General features: G+C 45.6%; 1 protein-coding gene across 1 annotated transcript in view; it reads right to left on the bottom strand.

The window, feature by feature from the left end:
- Dcbld1 (discoidin, CUB and LCCL domain containing 1) overlaps positions 1–27,114 on the bottom strand; it is a 78,166-nt gene extending 51,052 nt beyond the window's left edge. The window contains exons 1-2 of the mRNA XM_050138079.1: positions 26,889–27,114; positions 1,132–1,344 (exon numbers count right to left, since the gene is read on the bottom strand). Coding sequence (XP_049994036.1) covers positions 1,132–1,344; positions 26,889–26,973 — 298 coding nt within the window. The 5' untranslated portion in view covers positions 26,974–27,114. The remainder of the gene's footprint in view (positions 1–1,131; positions 1,345–26,888) is intronic.
- Positions 27,115–27,489: the final 375 nt, after the last annotated feature.

The following is a 27,489-nucleotide window of genomic DNA, read 5'->3' as shown; positions in this document are numbered from 1 at the left end:
AAAAAAAAAAAAAGAATCTAAAAATGTAGATGACAAGATTTGGTCTTTGGTCTTTGGTCAAGAGTTTTGTCTTTGGTTTCCAATGGTCTAACTCCAAGCTATCTAGGGCTTAGGGTCAAAAGGCCATCATGATAATGATAGTACTTTCCTGACAAGAGCAACTTAGAGGAGAAAGGGTTTTTTTGGCTCACATTTCAAGGGAAGTTGGGCAGCAGGTGAAAGGGTTTTTTGGCTCACAGTTCAAGGGAAGTTGGGCAGCAGGTGCTTGCATGAGGCAGCTGGTCACATGACATCCACAGTCCAGAAGCAGACAGTAACAAATGCTCCGGCTTGCTTTCTCTTTTTAGTCAGTATGTAGTTTGGGTGAGTCTTCCCACCTCAAGGAATTTTCATGCCCAGAAACTTGTCACCAAGGTGATTCTATATTCTGTCGAGTTAGCCAGGTACTAACCAGCAAGACAATTAGCATCACAGGCATAAACAGAGTACCCATAGCACAAGAAACTGAATTTCAAAGGTTATTAGATAGGGAAATTCCCTTTGCACTGTTGTCCTTTCTCCTGAAAACTGACTTCTGTCTTACCCACAAATCCATCCCTTCACTTCACCCACCTCTGCACTCATGTTCCCCATATTGGAAGGACCTGCCTGACCACCCCACTGACATGACCATAAAACAGGCTGTGTAGGATTCCATCTCTTTCTTCCTCACCACCTGTCATGTTATAAACACAGTTGTCTTCTCCCCAGGGAGACTCTCCATGAGAGGAATGTTGTTTGTTCACTGAATATAATAACCCAGTTCCTCATAGAACGTCCGAGTCACAGCCACTATTCAATAAGCGTTGGCCAAATAATGAAGGTATGTGTTAGCCAAATGCCACATTTCTGATTCTGTTTCCAGCAAGACAGAGATTTGAGCTAATCTTCGAGATACACGCGGCAGACGTTTAGTATCTCCTTCACCGCCTCAGTTTATGAAGCAGGAGGATCTACGTCACCCTGCAGAGTTTACAGAGCGAGTTTCGTCTCCCCTCTTGCAGGCTGTCTGTGCTGCTCACCAACACACTGCTTGCCTTTCTCTCACCTCAGTTTTTCCAGGCTTACAGAGCCCCACCCCTCTTTCCTTACCGTACTGATCTGTGGGGCTGGTGAAGAGAAGGTAGTCGGAAGTGCAGGTCTTGGACTCGATGTTCAAATCTCCCAACCTCAGAATGAGTCTCTTCCCCTTCGGGACCATGATGGTCCTTTCACACACAGTATGATTGGGATAAGTCCCCGGGTAATTCTTAGATGTCATCGTGCCGCTGTCCTGAGAGGTCACTATGTGCCCACAGCCATCACCTGGTAAAGAAGAATGAAAGAATTAAGTACAGCCGATTGCTATCGAGATCAAGAGTCTTCTGCACTCTCCAAGTCAAGTGTTTCTCTTTTGTTTTTTCCCTGAGAGAAGGAAGGGCTAAACAATGATGAAGGGAAAGTGAACTGTGCTGCTGCATCTTGCTTCACCTTCTTTGGTTCCCAGTGTCATCTGCTGAACTCGCTGGGTCACGTTTGTGCTCTGAATGAGAATGCACAGACCTTAGGAAACACACTGCTTGCTCTCCTGGTCACCCATCTGTCTGCCATCTAAACCTGCTCAAAAGGCCTTGGCCTTTGTCACACATTGGTCAATCCACCCGAAAGCCAATGAATAATAATTTATAGCTTACTTCAGAGAGCTGCCGCTGAGTGGAAGAACATGCGCATACAAGATGCCCCTGGCAGAATTTAGACTAATACAGACAGGATTTTGTTTAGGTGCAAATCTCTTAGCTGAACAACCATTCCATATTTACGCCTCAATTACTGTGACAGTCACTGATCCAAAGATTTCTCATAGACTCAGGATATCATAACACGCCAAGGCTTTACTGTGGAGTGCTTGGAAGATGCAAGACATGGTATTAACTACTGGGAAATCATACAAAGCCAGCAAGAACCTGAGTCCCTCATTTGATAGCTAATTCTAAGTCTGCTCTCAACTTTCCTAAGGCTGCAATTCTTTAATACAGCCCCTTGTGTCGTGGTGACCCCCACCATTATTCTGTTCCTACTACATAACTAATTTTGCTACTATTATGAATTGTAATGTAGATATCTGATATTCAGGATATCTAATATGTGACCCTCAAAGGGGTCATGACCACAGGTCAAAAACCACTGATCTAGGTGATACGTGCTATACCAACAATCCTAAACACACCCGGTGGTAGTGGCGCCTGCCTTTAGTCCCAACACTCAGGAGGCAGAGGCAGAGGCATAGGATCTCTGTGAGGTCAAGGCCAGCCTGGTCAACAAAGTGAGTTCCAGGACAGCCAGTGCTATTACACCACCACCACCCAAAAAAATCCATAACACAATGCTAAAGGAGCATAAAGGAGAAAGGTATGAGAATATAATTTCATGAATTCTATAAACAATTTGCTAAAAGAAGTTAACTTTAGCTTATTTTGAATAGTGAAGCCCACCAATTAACTAACAGACCACACCAGCTGATAAGTAACCAAATGAAATAGCACAGCACCTGTATCTAATGGCAGGTGAACCAAGCCAGCTGCAAGGTGAATGGATGACACCTGCTTTTGAGCTGCACACCAGCTGAAGTTGGTGAGGTGTAGCATAAAGAGACGGAGCTCTGTTGGTAGAACCTGCCAGACGCACAAGAAATGGATTCACTCCTGAATACCAAACTAAACAGAACAAACAAAAACCCAAACAAATTAAGGAAGGAAGACTCTCAGGCAGCCAGAAGGGAGAAATTTGTAGGGAACCTAGAGGAATTCTCTGGGGCATTAAAACAAGAGTCTCCACAGTCTGGCGCTCTCCCATGGAGGATACTCCCCCAGAATCTGGATGGCCCTTCATTCCTAGACTTTCCCCATTGAGGAGGGTTTGCCCAAATTCTTCCTTCATTCTAGATCTCCCCTGCCTGCTCCGCAGTTTTTACCCCCAAGTGATTAAAAATGAAACACACTTTAAAGGCGCTGCATAACTCCAGAACCTCAGCAGCCAATGCTGAGGGCCAGGAGGGAGAGCCTGACCAGAAAAAGCAGATTGGTGTTAGCGGAACAACAGGTGAAGCAGTGCCAGAGGAAATGCCAGGCTGTTAAGGTAAAAACACCCCCAAAACCTGGAAATTTAGGTAGAGAAGTTGGTGGGGGCAGAACTTTCCGAGGATGGAGTTAATGAAGGAGTATGAGAAACCAAGTGCGGTAACACCCTCCTTTAATTCTAGCACTCAGGATGCTGAGGCCATAGGGCCCTGAATTCAAGGACAGCTTGAGCTACTTAGTGAGTTCAAAGACAGTGTGGGCTCTATATCATGACCCTGCCTAAAACACAAAAACAAACAAGACAACAGGTGTCAGAAAAAGATGATTAGCCTAGCTGGATACTGCTCCGAGACTCAGAGTTGGGGACGAATCCCACAGAGGAAGGCTGAGAGAGGGAAGGAAGAAGGAAATGCCTCGGGGTTTACATAGCTACACAGGAAAGATAAGAGGAGACAAAATATTGGATGTTTTGAGTCCAAGTGGCCGGAAGGCTAAGGCTGACGCAGACAGGAAGGCAAATACAAGGCGTCACTTGGGTTGGCACCTTTGGGGCAATAGCTAAATTCCCTCGGCTCCGCAGCAGTTACAAGTATAAAATTGACGGTTACCCAAGGGAGAGGCAGATTACACAATGGCATAGAGTAAATAGGGCTTTGGTTTAACATTTGAATTATTTGTTTGCTTTCAAAGGTTTTAATAGGAAACTAAATTTATAATTTATCTAGAAAACTAGAAGTCATGTCGATCACATGAATAGATATTCTCACAAGTCAAGAGAAATTATTCCTGCTTAACTAGGCGAGCACCCTAGATCTCTGTTACTCATTTTTATCCCTTGCCCTACCATTGAGCACCCAGCAAAATCAGGCCTGGGTTAGCGAAAACAACCAGACATAATGACCCACTCTACGTGCAGCTAAACCTCACAGCCACCAAGAAGCAGTGTGGCTGCATTCGAATGTGCTCTCTCTTAGTTGTGTGCGCTTCTTCTCTAACAAGATAGAAAAATGTTTAAAGATAACACAGGGCTGGTAAGAAGGCTACCGACTCTTCAAAGTTGTCTGTCATACATACACACACACACACACACACACACACACACACACACAGAGAGAGAGACGGATGGATGGGGTGACTTCATACACACATAAATTATTTTTAAGAAAACACAAAACTGGAGGGCATGATGGCACCTACAGCTCGGCATCCTAGAAGCAAAGGCAGAAGATCAGGAGTTCACAGCCAGCCTGAGCTATGCAGTATATAAAATGAGGAACAAGCTAGGTATGGCTCACACCTATCATCCCAACTGTGGAGGCAGGGTGCAGAAAGGTTTATACAAATTCAAGGTCAACGCTGTCTACATAGTTAATTCTAGGCCAACCAGGGCTATATAGTGAGACCCTATTTAAAATTAATGAATTAAAAAGACGAGGGACAGTTTTATGAATCAACCTCAACATGATTATTATATTCAACAATTGCATCTTTTAAAGGGTGGTGACAATACAATGAAAATCCCCAAGGCATCATTTTATTCAAAGCCCTCATGTTACTTCCTTCCGGTCATTTATGCTCTTAAGCCCAAGAGGAACTGTCACCCAGTGGTGCTGCAAATGGGCTGCACCTCTAGACATCCCCATCATTGCTGTGTGAGGGACCTGGGCTTCTTGGAAAGATAGCCCTTCCTACTGTCATTCAGGGTGAATATCTGCATCGCAGAAGTGTGGCTTCACTAAAATGCTAGGAAGCCTGGGGGTGGGGGAGGCTGCACACTTCCTCTGGCATCTGAAGGTGGGCTGGAGGATTTGCTGCTGCAAATGTTGCTATCAGCTTATCTGTATTAAGTCAGCAAACTCATCCATTGTCTTTTGACAGTATTGCTGACTTCAAATGACTGAGTAGAAAAATGCCAGGAGAAAATAGAATGCCACCGTGCAAGAGAAAATGGCGACACTATCGTGTGCTAAGTGAGACAAGCCAGCCCTCAGAAATAGAATATAGAAATAAAGGTTCCAGGAACATAGAAATATAAAGTTGTAAGCCCAAACACGTTTTGGAAGAAAAAAAAATAAAGCTGGCAGCCAGCCACTGTTAACCTTTAACAAACACTTTCTGCATAAGAGCAGATATCTTGGCAGCCACTGTGTACAGATGTGAACCTTTAACAGCTGTCTCCTATCGCTCAGCTTCCCAGCTAGGCAGATCGTGCAGACAAAGGTTGGCTTCTATATTCCCTTAATTTTTAACTGTCCCCCTATGTGACTCTACTCTCTGTCTTGCATTCTTTCAGGGACAGTGAGAAGAGGCTGAGTCAGCACAGGCCTTCTCAAACATTCTAAGTTAACACACTATAACCAAAAGCTGTAAAACTTAAGCCTGACCCCAAAGTTGTAAAAGTTTTTTGACCCACACCTGGTGCTAGATTTTACTAGTAGAGGCCCCAAACCAGTCCCCATTGCCATAGCTACAGAAGCCCGATCTCTGGCTGTGGTCACAGTTATAGCTGATAAACTTTGTGTAGCCCACGGTTATTTTTTTTTTCCTGTTTCTGGAATAAAGCTTGCTCTGGTCTGACAGACTTTGGTGGTCTGCCCACCATCGTTGCATGACCCCAGGCCCAACAGTAATAAAGTCAATGTTTAAGGAAACTAATAAAATCAAAACTTTATGATTACATTCTTCTTCACAGAGCGTTGGGGTTGCTCTCCCAGGCAGAGAGAGCTGGTGCAAGACTTGAGTAAGCGGTGGCAACGGGATTAAACCGCCACCTGCCCAACTTCAAAGGGAAGAGGAGAAAGGGAAGGAGGAAGTCTTGCTGCAGGGAATCTGTCAGCTCTTCAAACGGGGCTGCAACAAAATGTTTATCTGCTCCTTCCTTTGAACTGGAATTTAGTTGCCCAAGCGCAGGGCGAGCAAGCTAGCATCTTTCCTTTTCCCCAGCAGGAAGCTGCCAATCCACTACAGAATATTTACCTCACGGTGGTCCCTTCACAAGAGGTCTATATGTTCTGGCTATCCTCAGAGCAGCAGCTGCACTGGGAAAATGACCAGTTTACAAAAATAAAACCGTACAGGGACGGGGAGTTCAAGGCCAGCCGTAGGTGCACAACAAGCTTAAGGTGCACAACAAGCTTAAGTCAGTTGGGTTACATGAGACCCAGTGAGAGCTGTGCCATTCACAGGGAGGTTGTTCTCAAGGGACACCCCCCCCTCAAGACTTAGAACTGCTGGTGCCAGCCTGCAACTGCCACAAAAGTCCATGGAAAGAGCTGGTGTCATATGGATGGAAGAATCAGATTCTGGGAAAAATAAAATGAAATTATATTTTATGGAAAAAAAAATTAGGGCTGGGTGTAGGTGGCATACACCTTTACTACCAGCTCTAGAAGGCAGAGGCAGCTGGAGCCAGTGTGAGTTTGGCCAGCTGGGGTTACAGAGAGGGAGATCCTGTCTCAAAGTAAAACTAAATTTGGGAAATAATACATTTATTTATTTGCTTTTAAAAATGTGTGTGGGCATTCCCGTGCCGAAGCACACACTTGGTGGTCAGGATCATTTGCAGGAGTCAGGAGTCAGTTCTTGCCCTCCAACCACTGAGGTCTCAAGAATTAAACCCAGGTTGTCAGCCTTTGTGGAAGGCACCTGGACTTGCCATGCTATTCCACTGGAACTCTCAAAGCAATCTGTACACAGTTCTTTCTCTCTGAACATTTGGACAAAATACTCATTTAAAAAGAGAGAAAGCTAGGCAGAGAGTCCCAGCACTCAGGAAGCAGAGGCAGGCAGATCTGTGAGTTCAAGGCCAACCTGGTCTACACAGTGAGTTCCAGGATAGCCAGAACCACACAGAGAAACTCTGTCTATAAACAAACAAACAAATGGATGCAAATGAATGAATGAACGAACAAATGAATGAATGAATGAACAAATGAATAGGGTAGTGAGATAACAAGATAGCATGGGTAAAGGTGTCTGCTGTCAAGACTGAGGGACCTGGGTTCAATGGTGGAAAAAGAGAACCAATTCCCTCAAGCTATCCTCTGACCTCCTCACAAGAAGCGAGTGAGTTCCAGGACAGCCATGACTGTTACACAGAGAAACCCTGTCTCAAAAAACCAAAAAAGTATGTGTGTGTGCGTGTATGTCCAAAATATGGATGTGTGGTATAAGTTTCCGAGTGATTTTCATCTTGTTTATTATTATAAATTTATCTTCTTAAATTTTTACAAGTTATTTTATATTGATTGATTGTGTACATGCTCACGCCATGGTGCCTGTATTGAATGTGCTGAAGTCAAGAGGTCAACTTTTAGGAGTAGGTCAACTTTTAGGAGTTCTCTCCTCCCACCATATGGGTTCCAAGGATCAAACTCACATCACCAAGCTTTGTAGCCTTTACCTACCAAGCCACCTCACTGGACCCTTATCTTCTTAGCATGAATACAAACTACATCAGAAAAGTAACATAAGAAAGACCAAATCCACCTAACATTCTTTAACAATTAAGTCTCCTTTTAGCATGAACCACAGAGAGAGCAAAAACTCTCCATAAGCCAATGAGCTCAAATGTCGTTTTAAAAAATTATGTAACAGCTAGGAATGACAGAGCTCTTGCTTCAAGGAGCTCACAGTCGTGAGGGGAATATTATTAGCAAGGAACTTTTTGAGACAGTTTCCCATATCTTAGACTAACGCTGAACTCACTGCACAGCTAAGGATGCTCTTGCAGTTATCACACCGCCTCTACCTCCCAGTGCTGGGATTACAGATGGGCCCCCCATGCCCGGCTTATGTGGGCCCTGGGATGGACCCCAGACTCTGTGTACCCTGGGTAAGCAATTGTTGGGAGTGAAGTTGTGAGTACAAAGCCATATATAAGGAGTTAACATATCCTATCTATGACTGAGAATGGTGGCCATCCATGCCTTGTCTCTTTAACACTGGCTCTTCTGGAAGGAAGACAGGGAAGACGGTGATTTTCTAAATAAGCTGACTCCCCGATCCTTGTCTACAGGAGCAAACTTTGTATTTAGTCTACTCTAGTTCCTCCCACTAGGAAAGAAAAACAGCAGCTTCCTTAAACAGCTCTTGTTCTTTGATAAGGTCCATGTTTCATGAATGGGGAAAAGGCAAATTAAGAGATACTTGTAGGGACTCCAGACCTACAGTACTAAAAGGCTTAAGGAGAAAACTTGGTGGCTGGAGAGACAACTTGGGCAATAAAGAGCTTGCCATGTGGTTACAAGGACCTGCGTTCATATCCCCTGCAGCCAACTAAAAGTTGGGTATGTTAGCTCTTATGTGCAATCCCACTGTTGGGTGGACCGACCCCTGCAGCTCAACGGTGCCTAGCTGACGGGATGCGCTCCAAGTTCAGTGAGAGACTCAGTCTCAAACAATCAGGCTGCTGCTGTAAACCTTGTCAAAAGGTCTATGAGCAGTGAGGTCATAGGCTTAAGCCATAGGGTAATGGGAGGAGGGGGAGGGATACTATTGCTGTTCTGCTAAACTGACATTGTAAGGCTCTTTCTAAATGTTTGCGCTCATACCCATAGATGAGTGCTGTCCTTGGCCTTGGCCAGAGAAGCCGTGTTGTACAGTGGGCAATGGCTAAAGTTCTGAAAGTAAGTGATGGTTGTGTGTCCAATCAGAAGCGGTTCATCTACATCAATACCCCCACCAAGGCTCTGGGAGCACGGTGGAAGGGGGGAGGGAGAAAGAATGGAAGAGCTGGAGGATGGAGAGAATTCGCCAACGGCTGTTTTCTGGACAGGACATGGCTGTTGTAGTCATGAACTCACGACAGCTGTGGTTACCTGTACAAGATTTGCCCATGATGGAGTTCATCAACATTCCAGTACAGACAAGGGAGGGATGGGTGAGGCCCCACTCTGGGCTGAGGAGCCATTGGCAAGAGACGGCTGCTGGGGAGGGGGAATCATTTTCTTCAGTGGTAGCCACTGGTAAAAACCTATGCACAGTAAATAACCTCACCCCATGCTTATGTAAGCTACCCCAATTAAACTTAGTAGGACGGACGGACACACACACACACGGGAGGGGGTTACAGAGAGCAAGGAAGAGATAAGAGAGGGGAATGGGGATGAATATAATCAAAGTAAATATATGAAATTTTCAAGAAATAGGTAAAATTAAATAACATCTTTACAAAAGGTGGACAATGAGGAAGGCATTACATAGATCTCTGGCTTCCATACATACATGCACATAACAGTCATATGCACACACCCATACAAACACATACTACACACACACACACAAAGCTTTTTATAGGTTTGTACTTGAAGAATTATTCGGGTGATGAGCAGTGACTATTGCACAAATACTTCCAGACTGGTTATTTCCTACTCCCTAGAATCAAAACAGAAGCCTATTTGACTACAACCCAAGTATGCACGTGTGTATAAACAGCCCCTAAACTTATCGATCCCATTCCACTGCCACTCTTCCCGTCTGACTCCATCGATTGGCAACTCACGGATCGCATACTGGCTTTGCCTCCTGGACCAAAATTACTAAGGAATTCCAACCAGTAATTTGGGACAGAGTGCTTAGAAATACCGTGAGAGCGAAACCACTTCTAGACACAAGAAAGAGTTCATTCTGGCTAAATCTGTGCTGTTCGAACATTCAAGTCCCGACAGGTCTCCGCACACAATCACCCATGTGTGGGTGTGGGAACACTGCTCTCCATGTCTAAGATCAAGCGGGCTCTTGATGACTGCAATCTTTTCAACCACAAAGGTAATCATCACCACGCTCTTTGTCTGGTGGTAAGGCAGCCAGATTCCCAAGGTATCACTAATTCTACCGTGAGCCATAGCTCTTACAGACACTGCTGCTGTCCAGCTATGCTCAACCATACCTGTGTGCTGCCAGGAGAAAAAGAGAAACAAGGCTGACAGATGCTTAGGCCAGCGGTTCTCAACCTGTGGGTCACGAGCCCCTTGGGTTAAATGGCCTGTTCACAGGAGTCACCTAAGACCATCAGAAAACCCAGGTATTAACATTATGATTCAGAACAGCAATAATGAAAGTAATTTTATGGTTGGAGGTCACCACAACATGGGGAACTGTATTAAAGAGCCAGTGAATTAGGAAGGTTGAGAATCCCTGACTTATCAGGCAAAGGAGCTGGAGACAAAAGCCTGCGAGCCGAGGTCAATCCCGAAAACTCAAAGATGGAAGGAAGGACAGGACTCTACAGGACTGTCCACTGATATCCGCAGGTAAGCAAGGCAGAACACACCCCCAGTCATCCCTCTCTGGCGATAACAATAAACTTGAAAAGGATTGTTTAAGAGAAGAACTGGACGGTGGTGGCGCACACCTTTAATCCCAGCACTTGAGAGACAGAGGCAGGCGGATCTCTGTGACTGTGAGGTCAGCCTGGTCTACTACAAAGTAAGTTTTAGGGCAGCCAGAGCTACACAGAGAAACCCTGTCTCAAAAAAACCAAAACCAAAACTTTAAGAAATGGAAAAAGCAAAGGCAGAAGGGCTGAAGCAACCACATGAGAATTAAAAAGCAAAACAGAAGTTGTGACCACAAAACAGAACAGTTAGTCAGTCCTGAGTTTCTCTGAGCAGAAATAGGTACTGTTATTACCATTCCGAAAGGTATCACAATTAGCTAGAAAACTTGTGACCAAGTTCTTCAAACCTGTTCACTAATCTCTTCCAATCCCGTTTTTACCACAGATAAAACTGATGCTAATGATATGATGAGGTCATAATAATTTCGTCTCAGAAGCTTAAAACCACTGAAGTAAAAATAAAAGGCCATCGAGAGGATAAGCTGTTACTGCTGCCCTCCGTCAGCCCTCAGTTCTCAGCCTTTGGAAGTGCTTCCTCTGACTGACAATCTCCATCTTGCCAAGGTCTTACCCTCCTTTCCAGGGTGAATTCAAATTCATTAAGTTCTCAGATGCAGGGGTGAAAAACCCTGGCCTCCAGGGGACAATTCCACATGCTCTCCCAGCTGCAAAGTTCCCCAGGGGTCAGTCACATCCTAACTTCTTCCCATTCTTTTCTTTTTTTAAATGACTTATTTATTTATTTTTATTGAATGTACATTAGTGTTCTGCCTGCATGTATGTCTTTGAGAGAGCTGACATGAGAGAGCTGGGAATTGAACCTGGGTCCTTTGAAGGAGCAGTCAGTGCTCTTAACCTCTGAGCCATCTCTCCAGCTCCAACTTCTTCCCATTCTTTAACCAACAGTTGACAAAGCCCAAACCGTGGTCTCACAGATTCCCTCTGCTGTGGGAATCTACCAGTCCCCTTCCTAGGCACTGTGGTTCTGCCGGCCTCTCCTCATATTTACAGTTGGAAACCTAGTACTCCTGCAGAGAGGCGGGGCTGTAGGACGTTAAGAATGAATAAATTAGGGCCAAGATCTTAACACTGGGTTACTAGGTCCAAACCGGCAGAGGCAGGTGGATCTGTGAGTTCGAGGCCTGCCTGGGTTACAGAGTGAGTTCCAGAACTGCCAGGACTGTTACCCAGAGAAATCCTGTCAAAACACACTGTCCTTACACAGGATGAGTCAGATTTCCTTCTGTCTAGGGCACACATTTTCTGACTCTCTGCCCTTCCCTGCGGTCTCGGACTTTGCACCCTACAGAACTGTGAGGCAAAGCAATTTATTTTCTTGATGCACTAAAAAGATGGAGGTTGGGGAGGGCTGAGGAGGCTGGAAGTGGAGCACAGCTCGCAGAGGGTTTGCTGAGGAGGCATGAAACCTTGGGTTCTTTCCCTGGGACCACATAAAACAAACAAGACAGCAGCTATGGCATAGACCTACAGTCGGAGCACACTAGGCACCTGCAGCTACACAGTGAGCTTGAGGTCCACCTGTGCTCACCAGACTACCCCAAAATGAAGAGAAAAACAATGTATCTCTCCAAAGTAATGATCGAAACCAAGTCCTATCACTGGAAGTGTACCATCTGAAAATAAGCAAGGCATGTCCACAATCATCAAGAAATTCAGGCGGTCATACGTTGTCTCTCTATCTGATAAAGAGCTCCGAGTTATACACCATGTCCAAAGAAAGGGACCCTTACGACCTAATTCTCTATTATTCTTTAATGAGCGACAAATAAAACCAGTGGCAATTCTTGCTCTTGGTCATTCGCTAGTCTCCACCACTTAAGTTAAAGGCCACTGAGTGTTGTGGGGTGGAGGACAAAGGTCTGCACAGCTTCAATTTGGTTCCCTTTTTAATATGAGGAGTCTGTCTAAAAGAAAAAAAAAAAATCAAGTATCATGTCCATAGCTTACTCCAAACTAATTTTTTTGGAGGGTAAGGTTTTTGAGACAGGGTTTCTCTGTAGCTTTGAAGCCTGTCCAAGCCTATCCTGGAACCAGCTCTTGCAGACCAGGTTGGCATCAAACTCACAGAGTTCTGTCTCTGCTTCCCAAGTGCTGAGATTAAAGGCATGTGCCACCGCTGCCCAGCCTAACTATAATTCTTTAAAAAGAAATTTGTTTTTTAAATATCATTACTGTGCGTTTATGTGTATGTTGTGACTGTTGGGGGGCGGGCCGACAAGCACAACAGAACATGCCATGGTGTGTGTGTAGAGGCTGGAGGACAAACTGCAGAGCTGGTTCTTTCTAGCCATCATCATATGGGTCCCAGGAATTGAACTCAGGTTGCCAGGCTTGGCAGCAAGCATCACTTACCCACTGAGCCATCTCACAGGCCCTGTAATTACTCTTATTATAATACAACTACATCGTTTCCTGATTCTCCCTCCAGTTCCTCCCAAAGACCCCTCCTTGCTCTTTCAAATCCAGGAATACTTTGTTTTCATTTTCTGTTGTTATACACATACACGTATACACATTATTTTCCTAAATACATAAGCACAACATGTTCAGTCTGTGCAGTGTTATTTGTATGTGTGTTTTCAAGGCTGGGTCTTGGATAAACAAATGGTCTGTCCTTCCTTGGGGAAGAGCATTTCTCCAGCTCTGGGGATTCCTTAGCTGCCTGAAGGTCTCTGTGCAGGGTGGAGGCCTCTTTTACTGTCCCCCATCCACATTAGCATGTTTACTGTTGTCCTTGTCAGCTCCCAGATAGGCAGTCAATGCTGGTGAGACTTTATGGGTGCCTATAATTAATTTTTAAAGTGATATTTGTCATTGTTTATAAAGGTAATAACAATCTAACAGCCCAGATAGCTTACAGTTTTATGAGGCAAGCAAATGTGTGTGTCTCAAATCTCATTTGAGGCAGTTTAACTTAAATGCACAGGCATTATTTACAGTATGTGTGCCAATAGTAAGTAAAAAGAAAATCACATTTTTAAGAAAAAAAATTACAAAATATTTTTATATAGCACATCCAAGAAGCTTACCAATGTCATTAAGTCAGTAGCATCTGTTGAGAGTCGGGCAGTGCGAGGGCCTTTACCAGGGGAGAAGCGCAAGAAAGACACCAGATTGCTTTTCACAGTTGAGCTGACCAACACCAGAGGTGCAGCTACCATTTCAATTTATTTATTTTTTTAACTGAAATTGCATACTAGTTGTAGTGATAGGGAGCACTTGGGAGGGAGATACACGCAGATTTCTGTAAATTTGAAGCCAACATGGGCCACAGAATGTGTTCCAGGACAGCTAGCACTACTCAGACAGACCGTGTCTCAAAAAAATAAAACAAGCAGGGCGGTGGTGGCACATGCCTTTAATCCCAGCACTTGGGAGGCAGAGACAGGTAGATCTCTGTGAGTTTGAGGTCAGCCTGGTCTACAGAGCTAGTTCCAGGACAGGCTCCAAAGCTACACAGAGAAACCCTGTGGAAGGAAGGAAGGAAGGAAGGAAGGGAGGGAGGGAGGAAGGAAGGAAGGAAGGAAAGAAGGAGGAAAGAAAGAAGAAAGAAAGGAANGAAGGAAGGAAAGAAGGAAGGAAAGAAGGAAGGAAAGAAGGAAGGAAAGAAGGAAGGAAGGAAGGAAATATTCTGATCTTCTGATCAGGGTTTCCTCCCCCTCATCTTCTTCTCATACAACTATCATTTTCTAGCTTCTTTAATTATGTCCACATCCTGGAAAGGAGATGAAGGGCAATGATTACAACCCTGGGTCTGATACTGACGAAGGAGCCTTATGTGATTGCCTACACCTACCAAGGTTTCCTCAGCCACTGTATAGAGACAAGGATGGTACCCCATCATAGGATGATCATGAGTACTGATACAGGCACAGGGCTGGGGGTGAGGGCACAACCTGAAACCCAGCACCTGGGAGGCTGAGCCAGTGGGATCTGGAATTTAAGGCCTGTCTTAAAGAAGGCCCTGTCTCTAACCAACTAATGTTGCAAAGCACAGAAGCAACAAAACATTAAGGATTTAAGCTGGGCATGAGGCTAGAGGGGCAATTCAGCCATTAAGGTACTTGCTGCTCTTCTGGAGGCCCTGAGTTCAGTTCCCCACCCCCACAACAGGTGGCTCACAAGTACATTTAATTCCAGTTCCAGGGGCTCTGCCACCTCTTCCTGCCTCAGTAGGTACCTCCCCCTACACCAACATATAGAAAATATCATTATTTTTATAAATTAAATTTATAATTAAATACATTTAAATTAAAATATTCAAAATAAAGTCTTTAAATAGCCGACCATGCACGGTGGCGCCTGCCAGTAATCCCAGTGCTCAGAAGACTGAGGCAGGAGAATCGCTGTTGAGCTCAAAGTCAGACTAGGCCCGTCTCAAACAACGCTACTAACAACAAAAATTTAACATTACATTTGTTCCTTTGTTTGTGAGCACACGTGGAAGTCAGGGGACAACTGTGGGAGCTGATATTCTACCTTACGGACTCCAGGGATTTAATTCAGGTTGTCTGGCTTGATAGCAAGCACCTTTACCCACTGAGCCATTGTCACTGGCCCAAGAATTTAATAGACTTTAAATTGCCATTAAAAAAAAAAAAAAGAAATACAGATACTGAATTGGGTGACTTTACCCCAGGTGTATTACTCACTGGCTAGATGACCTCAATTGTGTCAGTCATCGTCTGTATCACTGCCCCTCATCTTTAAATTACCAACCATAACAGGGTGTGGCAAAGATAAACGAGGCTGTGTGTGCTCAAGGCTTTAAACTGCTGAGAAAGTTAAATTAGAATACTCTTCCCAGTAGTTATCTAATGCCTACTTAATGCCAGCTCAGCATATCCCTAAGCACTAGTATCTCTGGTTCTAGGATTTGGGACATTTATATTGAATTCAAGGCCAGACTGGGCGACATAGCAAGGCCAGACCCTGTCTCAAAGCCATAGCAGCAGTCATACATTAAGAACTCAAGCTGGGCAAGCATGGTAGCCCATACGTGTGATCCCAGCACTAAGACTACCGCCTTCTGCTTTACCACACAGCAAGCCCTAACAGTACTCTGTGAAGCACTAACTGGGGCAGCAGCCTGCAGTATTTCCCAGGGAACCCTTCTTCACTGGGCATCTCCTGGGACCAGAATTCTGTGGAATATACTGGTGACTGCCTGGACGAGGCTCTCCCAGAGAGATGTACAGAGAGATCCCATTATGGGGTTATAGGGCCAGTGTGGAGAAGTGGACTTTGGCCTTTAGAGTTCTAAAAATGACACTGAAATTGAACTATGTGATTTGACATTCAAAAACAAGACTTTTCCCACCAATGTTACTAAGTTACAAGTCTTTGGAAACATTAACCAAATTGAAAAAAAGGAATCAAGAAGTTTCTTGATTTCATGATGAAATTATAAGAAAAAATAACATTTGTATAACAAAGAACTTCTAAGACAACTTTTTAAAAATATTTAATTTCTTTTATATATATGACTGTTTTGCTCAAATGTGTGTATGTGTACCACCTGTGCCCGGTGCCTGTGGAGGCCAGAAGAGGGCATCAACCAAATCTGCTAGAACTGGAGTTAGAAGACAGCAGTGAGCTGGGAACAGAATCAAGTCCTCTGCATGATCACTGTGAGCCATCTCTCCAGGCCGCAAACAGACACTCAGAATAAAGAAGTCAAAGAAAACCGGCAGCTAACTTTACTAACAATACCAGGTAGCCGGTGTTCAAGCTGCTATGGCTTAAACTGAAGAGAACCAAGAAATCTTAGGCAGATGTGACGAAGGGGGCCTATAACTCAGCACTTAGGAAGCTGAGGGAGAAGAACCGAGAGTGTAAGGCCAGCCAGACCCCACCTCAAAACCCTGAGAAACAATTAAAGCAGAAGAAGAAACAACAGGCAGGCAGGCGGCATATAAACACGCATATAAGTCAGATGTGGCTCAGTGGCATGGTGAAGGGGGCAGGAAGCCTGGGTTTGGCCCCCAACACTGCATAAATGGCTGTGGTGGATGGAGGCTCACGTCTATAATCTCCGCTCTTGAGTCAGGAAATCAGGAGTTCCAGGTCCCAGACTGTGTTGACTAATGTAGCGAGTTCCAGGGAATTTCATCAGATACATGAAACCCTACGTCCAAACATAAGTAAATGTGGGAGGTGTGTTTACTGTCTCCGGAATATGCAAAGGAAAAGTTGTGGGAACTGGTTCTGTTCTGCCACCATGTAGGTCCCAGGTTATGTCAATCAGTTGGTCAGACTTGGTACCAAGTACTTTTCCCTGGCTCACTGCTCAAGAATATGTGTATTTTCTAATGTTGATTTTACATGAGATAAGACACCAACAATGATAACTTCTTCTGTTGAGTCTAGACATCTGAGTATTACCAAGTACAAAGCTCTCACATTTGTCTTTTGCACACACAAATGATTCAGTTTGTATTTATGGTTTTCAAAAAAAAAAAAAATGAGTAAGAGAGTTGGGTGTTGTGGGGGATAGCCTGCAACTGCAACCAGCACTTGTGAATACAGGATCAAGTTCAAGGCCATCCTCAGCCACAATGTAAATTCAAGGTCAGCCTGGATTCTGAGACCCTGCCTCAAAGAAAACAGCACTGGGCCACCGAGTTGACACGGTCGGGTGCAGGTGTTTGCTGAACAAAGAGAAATGGGGTGGAGGGGTCACAAAAAGAATTATGTAGGGGCCCTTGCCAGAAAAACCCAGCATTTACCATGTGCTTATTCTATGAGGTTGCTACAGGATATTTTAAAGACTATATCATATGTCATTTTAATCTTTGAGACAGTCCTATGTGATAGACAGTGATGGCTCACTTTACAGAGAGTGACTATCCAAGCACACACTAAAGAATACTTCCATCAAAACCCAGGTGAAGCCGGGCAGTGGTGGCGCACGCCTTTAATCCCAGCACTCGGGAGGCAGAGGCAGGCGGATCTCTGTGAGTTCGAGTCCAGCCTGGTCTACAAGAGCTAGTTCCAGGGCAGGCTCCAAAACCAGAAAAACCCTGTCTCGAAAAACAAAAACAAAAACAAAACTCAGGTGAAGTTCCCAACTGGCTCTTTCCCAGGCATCAACGGTAGGTGTGTGCAGTTACAGCTCTGAACAGGCTATGAACCTAGTTTGACTCCACAGAGCACAGAACAGAATCACCGTACGCTAAATGTGAGCAACTGGAGGCAGAGACGGATGACGCTCATTTTACTGGCAACGGGGATGCCGCCTTTTGCCATTTGCAGCTGCATTTTGTCTCAAAATTAACATGAGGAGCCCCCACCCAGCACCGAGGCACTGGGGAGGCTTAGGGAAGAGGTTTGCCATTGAGTTAGTTTGAGGCTACCCTAAGCTGCATAGAGTAAATGCTACACCAGCCTGGGCCTCACTGTGAGGCTCAAGCTCAAAAGAACAAAACCTGGGGAAGATAGTCATGTTTAATTCAGGATTCTTACAAAAATCACACGAGAAATTGTTCCCCTTCCTTTCTAATTATTCAAGCACTCTTTACTACATTATTCAGGAAACAGTCTGCGGAGGCAGCAGAGGCAGCAGAGGCAGCGATTCACCTCCCACAGAGGTCCTTCGCTCTGCTTCCAGTCACGTGGTTCCTAAATGACGAGTGGAAACAGCGGGCTCGTGGGGTAAAGTGCTGTTCCTCAAGCTTCAGCCCCAACAATCAATCACCTGGAGAACTTGATGAAACTCAGGATTTGGAAATTTTACATTTCTAAAAGCTCTTTGTAATTATTACCCCGCTGGCCCTGGCAAGATGCGTTCTGCAGAAGAGCCTGGAAGAGCACTCGATGTTAATAGAGAAGTCTAATGAGCCTTTCAAAGTGCCCGAATTGCCAGCCTGGGGTAGCTTTATCCTCAACAGCTACTCCTAAAATCGGAGCACGGTATTGTCAACTTGCTAATACTCATTTTTCACGCTAGATGAGATGTGGGAGTCAGCAAAGCGCAAACTCCAGGAGCTACCCAGAAGTGTCAGCTTGGGAATGACTTGAGCCAAATGTGGAAAATACACAAAGAAAAAGCATAAGACTGTTTGTCTGAACACAGACACATAAAGCGTGTATAGAGAAGGCAATCAATGTTGACTGACCAGAAAATAGCAAATCTCAGTAGGGAAACAGAGACTCTAATAAGGTATGGAAGCACACGCCTTGAGGGAGAAAAAGCCTTCCAACATGCCTATCTTTCCACAGTCCTGGAAACTGCATGGCCTTTGTGTATTCTGAACTTTGAATTTATCACAGTGGCAGAGAGGCAAATGGTTAGCTATTAATTAGGATTTTCAATAGTCAAATGTGATTATCCCTAAGAGAAAACAACGAGCTTCGGTGCATAAACTACCCTCTGGCATCCTGTTCCTCCAAAATTTCTTTAAGCAGTTCTCCCCTGGGCATGAGCATACAATGGCCTCCTTGTGTGAGTAGGGACCACATGAAGGCATTTGGGATTGTAAACCGTGTCCCTGTATCCTAATTTACACACACAAAGTGCATAGACCCAGATAAAGGACTCTATCTCTCTAAATCTCAGTTCCTTTAACAGTTCTCAAAATTACTGTAATTGAGTTAGATTAAAAAAGAAAAATTACATCAGAATACAGGATGGTGCCCGCCTGTGACTTCAGCACTGAGGAGGCGGAAAAATCACTGCAAGTGCAAGGCCGACAAGGGCTAGCAGACCCGCTTACTTGCTTGCTTTTCTTCCTTCCTTCCTTCCTTTCTTCCTTCCTTCCTTCCTTCCTTCCTTCCTTTCTTCCTTCTTTTGTTTGTTGTTTGTTGTGTAGACAGTGTTCTGCTTGCCTGCCAGAAGAGGGCTACAGATCTCATTGTAGATATGTTGTGAGGCACCATGCAGTGGCTGGGAATTGAACTCAGGACCTCTGGAAGAGCAGCCAATACTTTTAACCTCTGAGCCATCTCTCCAGCCCTAAACTCTGTTTCAAAATAATAAAAAAGGATCAGACTGGAGACAATGACTGTAATCCTGGCACTGAGGGAGAAGCAAGAGGATTGGCGTTAAAGTCGCCCATGGCTACAGGACAACTCGAGGCCAGCCTGACATACTTGGGGTCTATCTGAGGAAAAAAATAAGACTGCATAAACTTTATTCATCTTTATAGCTTACCTATATTCTTACATATCGTTTAATGTCTTCTCATTGTTTCTATCTAATATTTAACAAAGACCACACACTAGACAACGCACATCCATGACTTGGCTTAACTAGCGTCACTAGTTCTTAGTTATTTCAGATAGTCTGAGATAAAGAGGCCCACTGCCCTAAATGTGGTCACATCTGTGGAGCTTTGGGGAGCGGCTAGCTCACCTGTCCTCTTCCCAGGACGGCAAGAGCCGAGTTTACAGCAGCTCTCCTGCGGTTGCCTAAAGGGTCTCTAAAACCTCAGAATGGCCAAACACAGACATGGTTGTTCTGGCATGTATCTGCACTGTCTACCAAAGCTGCTGTTGAAGGCTTGGTCCCCGGTGCTGTGGGATTGGAGGTGGCAAAAAGGAGGGCTCTGGCCTCACCAATGGATTAATGCATGGAAGAATTCATAGATCAACAACCTACTGGCAATGACAGGAACTTTATGAGGTAAGCAGGTCTATGCTCCCACATGCTCCCGAGCTCTGCCTTGCTACCAGCCTAGGAACAACCCAGTGGATTAACCTTAGGCTGAAACCTTTAAAACCTTGAGCCAAAGAAAATCTTCATCTTTTAAGTTCATTCTCTCCTGTTTGCTTTGGAGGTGGAGGAGAGCAGTGTTCCAAAGCTGTATGCACACGAGTCCTATAAACAGACGCTATGGAAATACCCTTGTGAATTTTACCCTTCCCTCTCCCAGCCTCAGCTGAGGCAGAGCAGCTTCCCCAGCCAGGCTGACTCAGGGAATAGTCATCCAGAGTCCTTATCTGCCAAACCCTGTACAGGTCCTAGTGGTAGAAATAATCAGGCTTGGACTCATGGATCTGAGAGACTCCTGCAGCCCACCCTCGACCCCCCAAGAACCCTTCTCTTCAATCTCTACTCCACCCCCACCAAAGAAATAAAAAAAAAAATCGAAAGAAAGCCAAACAACAACAACAAACCAAAACCCCACAAGTCTGGCTTGGTTCTGGATTCAGTGTACCAGGGCTCACAGGTTCAACTTCATTTTTAGGCTGAATTAGAAAAACACATGGTTTTCCTTTTTTCCCATCAAATAAGTGGCCCCAGTCACACAAGACAAGCAACTATATACTTTATGTATCTGAACAATGGAATTAACATCTGAAGGTGACATCAACATGAGTCTTCCACCTAGAAATTACTTCACAGTCTAGTCTGTAAAAATCTCTCTGATTTCTGGCGATATTTATCCTTTCGCGCTCAGTGTCAGGCATCTCACGCACTAGGGCGAGCTGTACTCTCAGGTTTGTTTATTTACTTTTGTGTGTACACATGGGGGAGAGCAGGTCAAGCTTGCCTCGATGTACACATGGAAGCCAGAGAACAACCTGGAAGAGCCAGCTCTTTCCTTCCCACACGTGGGCCGCAAGGATCAAACCTCAGGTTGTCGGGTCTGGTGGCAAACACATTTTACCAGTCGCGCCACCTCGCCAGCCTGAGTTTTAGCAAACCCACACTCTCGGACTGTTCCCTTACTAACAACAACTGGGCAGGCAATCTCATTGTTCTGTTGTGTCCAAATTTTGATTCTCGACCAGTGAGATCTGGGCCTTAGCAAGAGGTGGGCATGTGTTTCCACTGCCTTCCCAGCCCTTCCCCAGTGAGCACGTAGCCCTACTGTGTGCGTCAGGTACCATGTTCAAGACACAACCTCCTCCCAGACCTTACAGTCCGGTAGGAGGAAAGACAAACACACACAGATGGACGTGGTGGTACATACGCTCTGCAGGGAAGAGGGCAAGTGCTCTAAAGAAAACAGAAAGGAGGGAGGGGAACGTGGGGCTCCGGGAACAGGAGAGGGCTTCCTGTGGGTGAGAAAGTCTACTCTGATGGGAACATCTAAACAGGCAGGAGTGAGCCCTGTGGACAGTCAAGGCTGTAGGCACCGAGAACAGCACACACAAAGGCTCTAAGGCAGAAGGGACTGCCATCTTGGAGAAGCAAGAAGGTCAATTGGTGAGCCTAGACAGACCAGAGTAGAGGGGAACAGAGTGGAAAATGAAGTAGAGCTAGCAGGAGAGGAAGAATGAGAAGGTCTGGTGAACTGTCACGTTAACCGTACAGACAGGAACAGAGTAAACAGCGATGAGCCCTGCGCCCTGACTGTGTGCCATATGCAAAGTCTACAGGTAGAGAAAGCAACCAATTCTTCCAACAAGGACATAGCGGCCTCACACCATCTGAATTAAAGCTTTAGGATGTAGACAGGAAGTAGTCCAAAGCTCTACAAGGTGTGCTTCTCTGAAGATTTTATTGTTGTTCCTACCTTAAGATGGTTAAAACATCTACAATTAATTAATTTCTCTATCCATCTTAGAAACATAAAAGGGCTGGGTGTGGTGGCACAATGCTTGTAATCCCAGTACCTGGTCTACACAGGAAGTTACAGGCAAGCCAGGGCTTAGAGTGAAACCTTGTCTCAAAACAAAACAATACATAAAAAGCAAACAAACTATATACACACACCACCACCAACAACAACAACAAAAACCAGCCTTGGTTATGCAAGCCTTTCATCCCAGAACTAGCAAGATAGAGACAGGCAATCAGGAGTTTATGGTCATCAGTACCTAAAAAGAGAGTTCAAGACCTTCCTGGGTCACAAAACAAACAATAACAACAGAAACCCCCAAACAGTATACACCCCATAATTTCTCAGAGGCAATAGAGGTCTTACTTTCAAAGTGTGGGTTTTTCATGATTTTCAAACCTGTTTTATACCACAAAGTTAAAGGGTTCAAAGTATGAAGAATTTAGGAAACCGTGTGAAAGCTTAGTCAGAGCTCAAGTCCTGCCAGAAGGACACCCTTTGATTTGGTGGCTGATTCCTTGACACGGCCTCTTTTTGTCCACAGATATGAGGTACAGCTATGGTTCTGAATACTACAGATTCCCCAGAGCCGAGAGCTTTGGGTGGATCGTTCTAGGGGCACATTCCCCAATCTGCTGTGCTGACACGTGGAAGGAGGTATCCTCACACACAGAAGCACGTCAGGAGAGCCGGGCTTGGTAAACACAATTAATGAGTGGAAGCAGCCGATGAACATACATAAAGAACCTCATTAAGGACTCCAGCACTCTGTTCCCACTAATTAGGAAACAGTTTGAAAGCATCTCCTACACACAAGGAGATTGTTCAGTTCAACTCAGAAACATTCCTTGAGTGTCTGTCAGATGCTGGAGGCCAGGATGGCAGGGATGGGGAACTTAGCATGCAGGGCTGGCTATGCCTCACTGTCCCCTGGACAGGGAAGATCTGGGAAGGTCTGCATGAGGGCACTCTGGTGCAGAAGGTGCCAGAATAAACTTGTGCTTACTCTTTTAAAAAGCCACTTACCCAAAACATCAAATGCTAGCAGGTCTACCAAATATAAATTATTGATGAAGATTAGACCTTCAAACAGCAATAAGCCAAGAGCTGGGAAGTGGTTTTGAAAGGAATTTGTAAGTGTCCAGGAGTTGCTCTTCAAAGTACCAACTGTTTTGTTTCCATTTTGTTGATATTTAAATCACCAGGAGAAAATCTGTACTCCCCATATGCACATACATTGGTGAAAAGAGAATTGGGATTTTTAGATTCCACCACAACAGCCAAGGGCATTCTGGACTGTAAGGGCCCGTGGATGGGGAAGAGTGTTGTGAAATACCTGTCTTGTGGACGTACACTCAGGGACTCACAGCCGCTGTGGCCGCCCTGCAGAAGACCTGCACAGAATGCCAATAAACATTCCATGATGGGTAACAGAAGGACAGGCTCCACCCCTGGTTGAGGAAGGATGGGCAGGTGGCTTCCTGGGAAAAAGAAGTAACTTTTCTTCAGGAGCTGCTGGGTAATTACCCATCTCCAGAAAACCCCACAGCCATGATTATGCAAGCAATGAATTAACCCGGCAAATTAAAACAGTCTAGATAGTAAGAGGAGGACCGGTAGGGAAAAAGAAGGTCAGAGGTAGTGGGAGGAGAATAAAAAAGGGCAAGGGGGGGGGTCATCAAAACACATTACATTCTTGCATGAAACTGTCAAAGCAGAGAATACCTTAAAAAGAATTAAGGGCATTCTAGTCTACAGAACTATTATCAAGGTAATAAGGCTGAACCAAATCCAAGTATACAGATTGATACAAACAAAATCAATACAAATGAGCAAGCTGTATGTCATACTGTTAAAAAATAAAAAAAAAAAAAAACATGTGAAAAGTTCGCGGAAATATGGAACCCAGGGAGAGAGAAACATGGAAAAGAGGCAACAGTGCCGGGCGACCACCCTGGGGAAGGACAGGTCTGAAGAAGCGGAGTAAAGGCACCTGACAAGCAAACAGCAGTCATAGCAAAGAATCACTGCAGCCTCGTAAGGCCACCAGACCCTCAGACGAGAATTCAAATAGTACCATTGTCGAGCATCATAAACAATTTAGGTGGAAACATGGTGCGGTGGCCCACACCTACAACACTAGCACATGGGAGTCTGAGGAAGAAGGATCACTAATCTGAGGCCAGCCTGAGCTGTAAGGCCAAGCCTTGGCCACAGAGTCAGACCCTGTGTCAAAAACAAACAAACAAGCACCCAACCAAAACAGAACAAATAAATAAAGTTGGCTGGTTTCATTCCTGACACTATCTGACCCTATAAACTAAGAGCCCGGAGGAAATCTCTAGACCTAAAGTTAGGATGGATGGTTACATTTATAAACACTTGAAACCTGTCCCACCAAGGAGTCTGGAAGCCCACATGTGTTTGAGAACTATCTTAAAACTCGTAAGAGTCCATGTGGTGATACAGGCTGCAATCCCAGCAATAGGGAGCCAGGCTATTCTGGGATGTGGAGTGAGACCTTGCCACAAACAAACAAACAAACAAACAAAACAGGGCTAGTGAGACCTGAAAGTCCTTGCTGATAAACTTGAGGACCTGAGTTTCATCCCTGGAATCCACGTGGTGGAAAGACTCCTGCAAATTGTCCTTTTATCTCCATACCAAAAAAAATTAATGTTAAAAAAGAAAAAAAAACCAATATTCATCATTGGAATTCCTCCCTAGATCCTTTTCAGTAAATATCCCAAACCTAAGTTTTACCTTTTGTGTGTGAATACCCACATTCATTCATTCATTTATCTGTGTATTTGTTTAATTACTCTCCATCCATCCATCCATCCATCCATCCATCCATCCATCTACCTATCTATTATTTTGACACAGTCCTGCAATGCAGCCCTGGCTGGCCTAATATTTACTGTGTATTTCAGGCTAGCCTTGAACTGGAGGCAATATTCCTGCCTATTTCCAAAGTGCCTCAAGCACACCTCCCTGCCTCCATATTACTCATTTATTTTAAAATCCTAAATACACAAGCTGTTCTACAATAACCCTGACGACAGCATCTTCTTCCATCAGTCGATGGCAACAAGGTCTAAAATTCGACTCTGGGTAACAATCTGAACTTGTAAAGTGCTCACTTAGCCCAGGCAAGCACTTTCCTGTGGAGGACATGCTGGGAGGTGGGCTCACAGATTACCGAGTTAAGTGCCTTTTCACCATTGCAATCCCAGCAACCCCAGCTCTGGATGCTGGGGAAGAAGGATCCAAGGATCAGGAATTCAGGGTAAAGAGTGAGTTTGAAGCGCAGGAAGTTTACAAAAGACCCTGTCTCAAAAACAAACAAACAAAAGTAAGAAAGGAAAACAGACATAAAGAAATTAATGGGCTGCAGCAGTTATGAGAGCATATAGCTCTTGCCAAGGACCCAAGTTCAGTTCCCAGCACCCACATCAGCTGGTCACAACTCCAGCCACAGCAGATCTGTGGCCTCTGGCCTCAGAGGGTCCCTACATTCATATACACGCGAGTATTGTCACGAATTCAAGAGTAGTCTTTAGTACATATGGGTTTCAGGAAAGCTTGAGGTATAAAAATAAAGCCCTGTCTCAAAACAGCAAATAATAGCAGTAACAATAAATTAATTAGAAAATTTAAAATGGGGCTGCAGAGATATTTTAGCGCGCAGACTCAAGCCTGGTTCCCAGCACCCACACCCAGGGGCTCACGTCAGCCTATAATTCCAGGTCTAAGATTGCAGACACTTCTGGCCTCATAGGCATCGGCACTCACACAAATATATCCCAACACAGATACCAGTAAACACAATTAAAAATAAATTTTTAAAGAAAAATACCCACACCAAAAAAATGTAAAATGTTACATTTTCAAACATGAACTTGAAAAAGTGTGTTCTACATTTAAAACATTCAGGGGCTGGAATATAGTTCGGTTGGCGGAAGCACAGGGGTTCCCAGCACCGCAAAAGAAAAAAAAAGTACGTTTATAAAGTATTTAGAAGACCTTCTATATTGCAAAATTTAATATACGTTAGATTGTGCTACAGTAACTAAATGAAATCAACGTTACATGTTTTGTGTGTTTTTAATACTATGCTGAATGTCTGGGTGAACGAATACATTTTTCAATGAAAAAAATTCAGCGTTGGGTTTAACTTTGATTCCTGTTTCACCAGAAAGCACGGCGGGGGCGGGGGTGGGGTCCAAGCATTCCGAATAAACTCGCTGCCTTTAATTAACTCCAGTTACTGAGGAGCAAAGGCAGAAGAGGAAACAAAAACTAAAAGAAAAAAAGAAAAGAAAAAAAAAAAAACAGCAGAAAGCTGGCCCTTCCTATCCAAGGAAAACTAACGCAGATTAATGAAGCAGAGCCACGTAGGGCTGGAAAACCAGATTCCTGCTTTAATCTGGTGAACTGAGAGTAAATCTGGTGGCGCTGGAAGCCAAAGCTACCGAGGAAAAGCAGGCTGGGCCGGCGTCGACTCCCTCAGATAACCCTCTTGGGACCAGAGTCGCAAGGTTCCAACTCGGACACGCGTGAGGCTGTAGGGTCCCCGTCTGCAGCCTGCTCCCGGCCAGCCCAGCAGAAGCGCCCCCACTGCAGGCAGAGACCGGGAGCCGGCGGGGCGCTCACCCGCAGCCAGGCCACTCACACCCGCCGCCAGGGTCGGGAAGTCTGGGAACTAAGTGGCCGGGCGGGGACACCGCGCAGGCAGCCGAGGAACAGGCGCCAAGCTGCCGCGTTCGTTTGTGGGGGGGAAGGAAGGAGTTTTGGGGGGCGCGATCCGGAATGCACTCGCTCGCTGACTTCAACCCATCCCCGGCCTGGCGGAGACCGCCCGCCCCGCCGCAAGCTCCCCAGAGGCCCATCGCGCTCCCGGAGCCGGGGCCCGCAGTCACTTACCCAGCTCCTCCGCCTGCAACCGGAGCGGAGCGCACACCGCGAACAGCAGCGCCAGGACTCCCGGACGACCGGCCCCGGTCCCCATGGCCTTGCCGGGCTCCAGACCCGCAGAATCGGCCTCCCGGCCCGTCCCCACGCCACCGCTGCCCGCTTGGGCAGCCTCCTCCGCGGCCCGGCGCGGCGCGGGCACCCGGCACCGATCCCTCTGGGCGGCCCGCGCCTGCGAGAGGGCGTGTCCGCCCCGCCCAGCCCCGCCCGCCCCCTCCTCGTAGTGACCCCTGGAGCCACCCGCCTCCGCTCAAGGGGAGCGCCCAGTTTTCTTCCCGTCCCCGCCTCCCCTCTCCGCGCCACCTGCCCAGATCCACGTGAACACGGAAATCAAAAGTTCACCTGGCGCGCAGGCTCGCCAGGAGCCGGGCGGCTCACGGAGACTCCGCCCCTCGGGCGATTTGTCAGCTGCACTGTACTTGGAGGTCCACCCAGGCGATGCAGGGCACCCAAAATCTGATGGGGTGATGGCGGTAGCAGGCAAAATCCAGTTCACGTTCATTCATTCTCTCTCTCCTCTTCTTCTCTCAGTGTGTCTGTCTGTCTCCGTCTC

The sequence above is a fragment of the Alexandromys fortis genome, unplaced genomic scaffold, assembly GCF_014885135.2.
Source record: "Alexandromys fortis isolate MF-2015 unplaced genomic scaffold, M_Fortis_MF-2015_v1.1 scaffold_14, whole genome shotgun sequence".
Classification (NCBI taxonomy): Eukaryota; Metazoa; Chordata; class Mammalia; order Rodentia; family Cricetidae; genus Alexandromys; species Alexandromys fortis.
The sequence above is the reverse complement of the archived record's forward strand: the minus strand, read 5'-3'. Positions and strand labels throughout refer to the sequence as shown.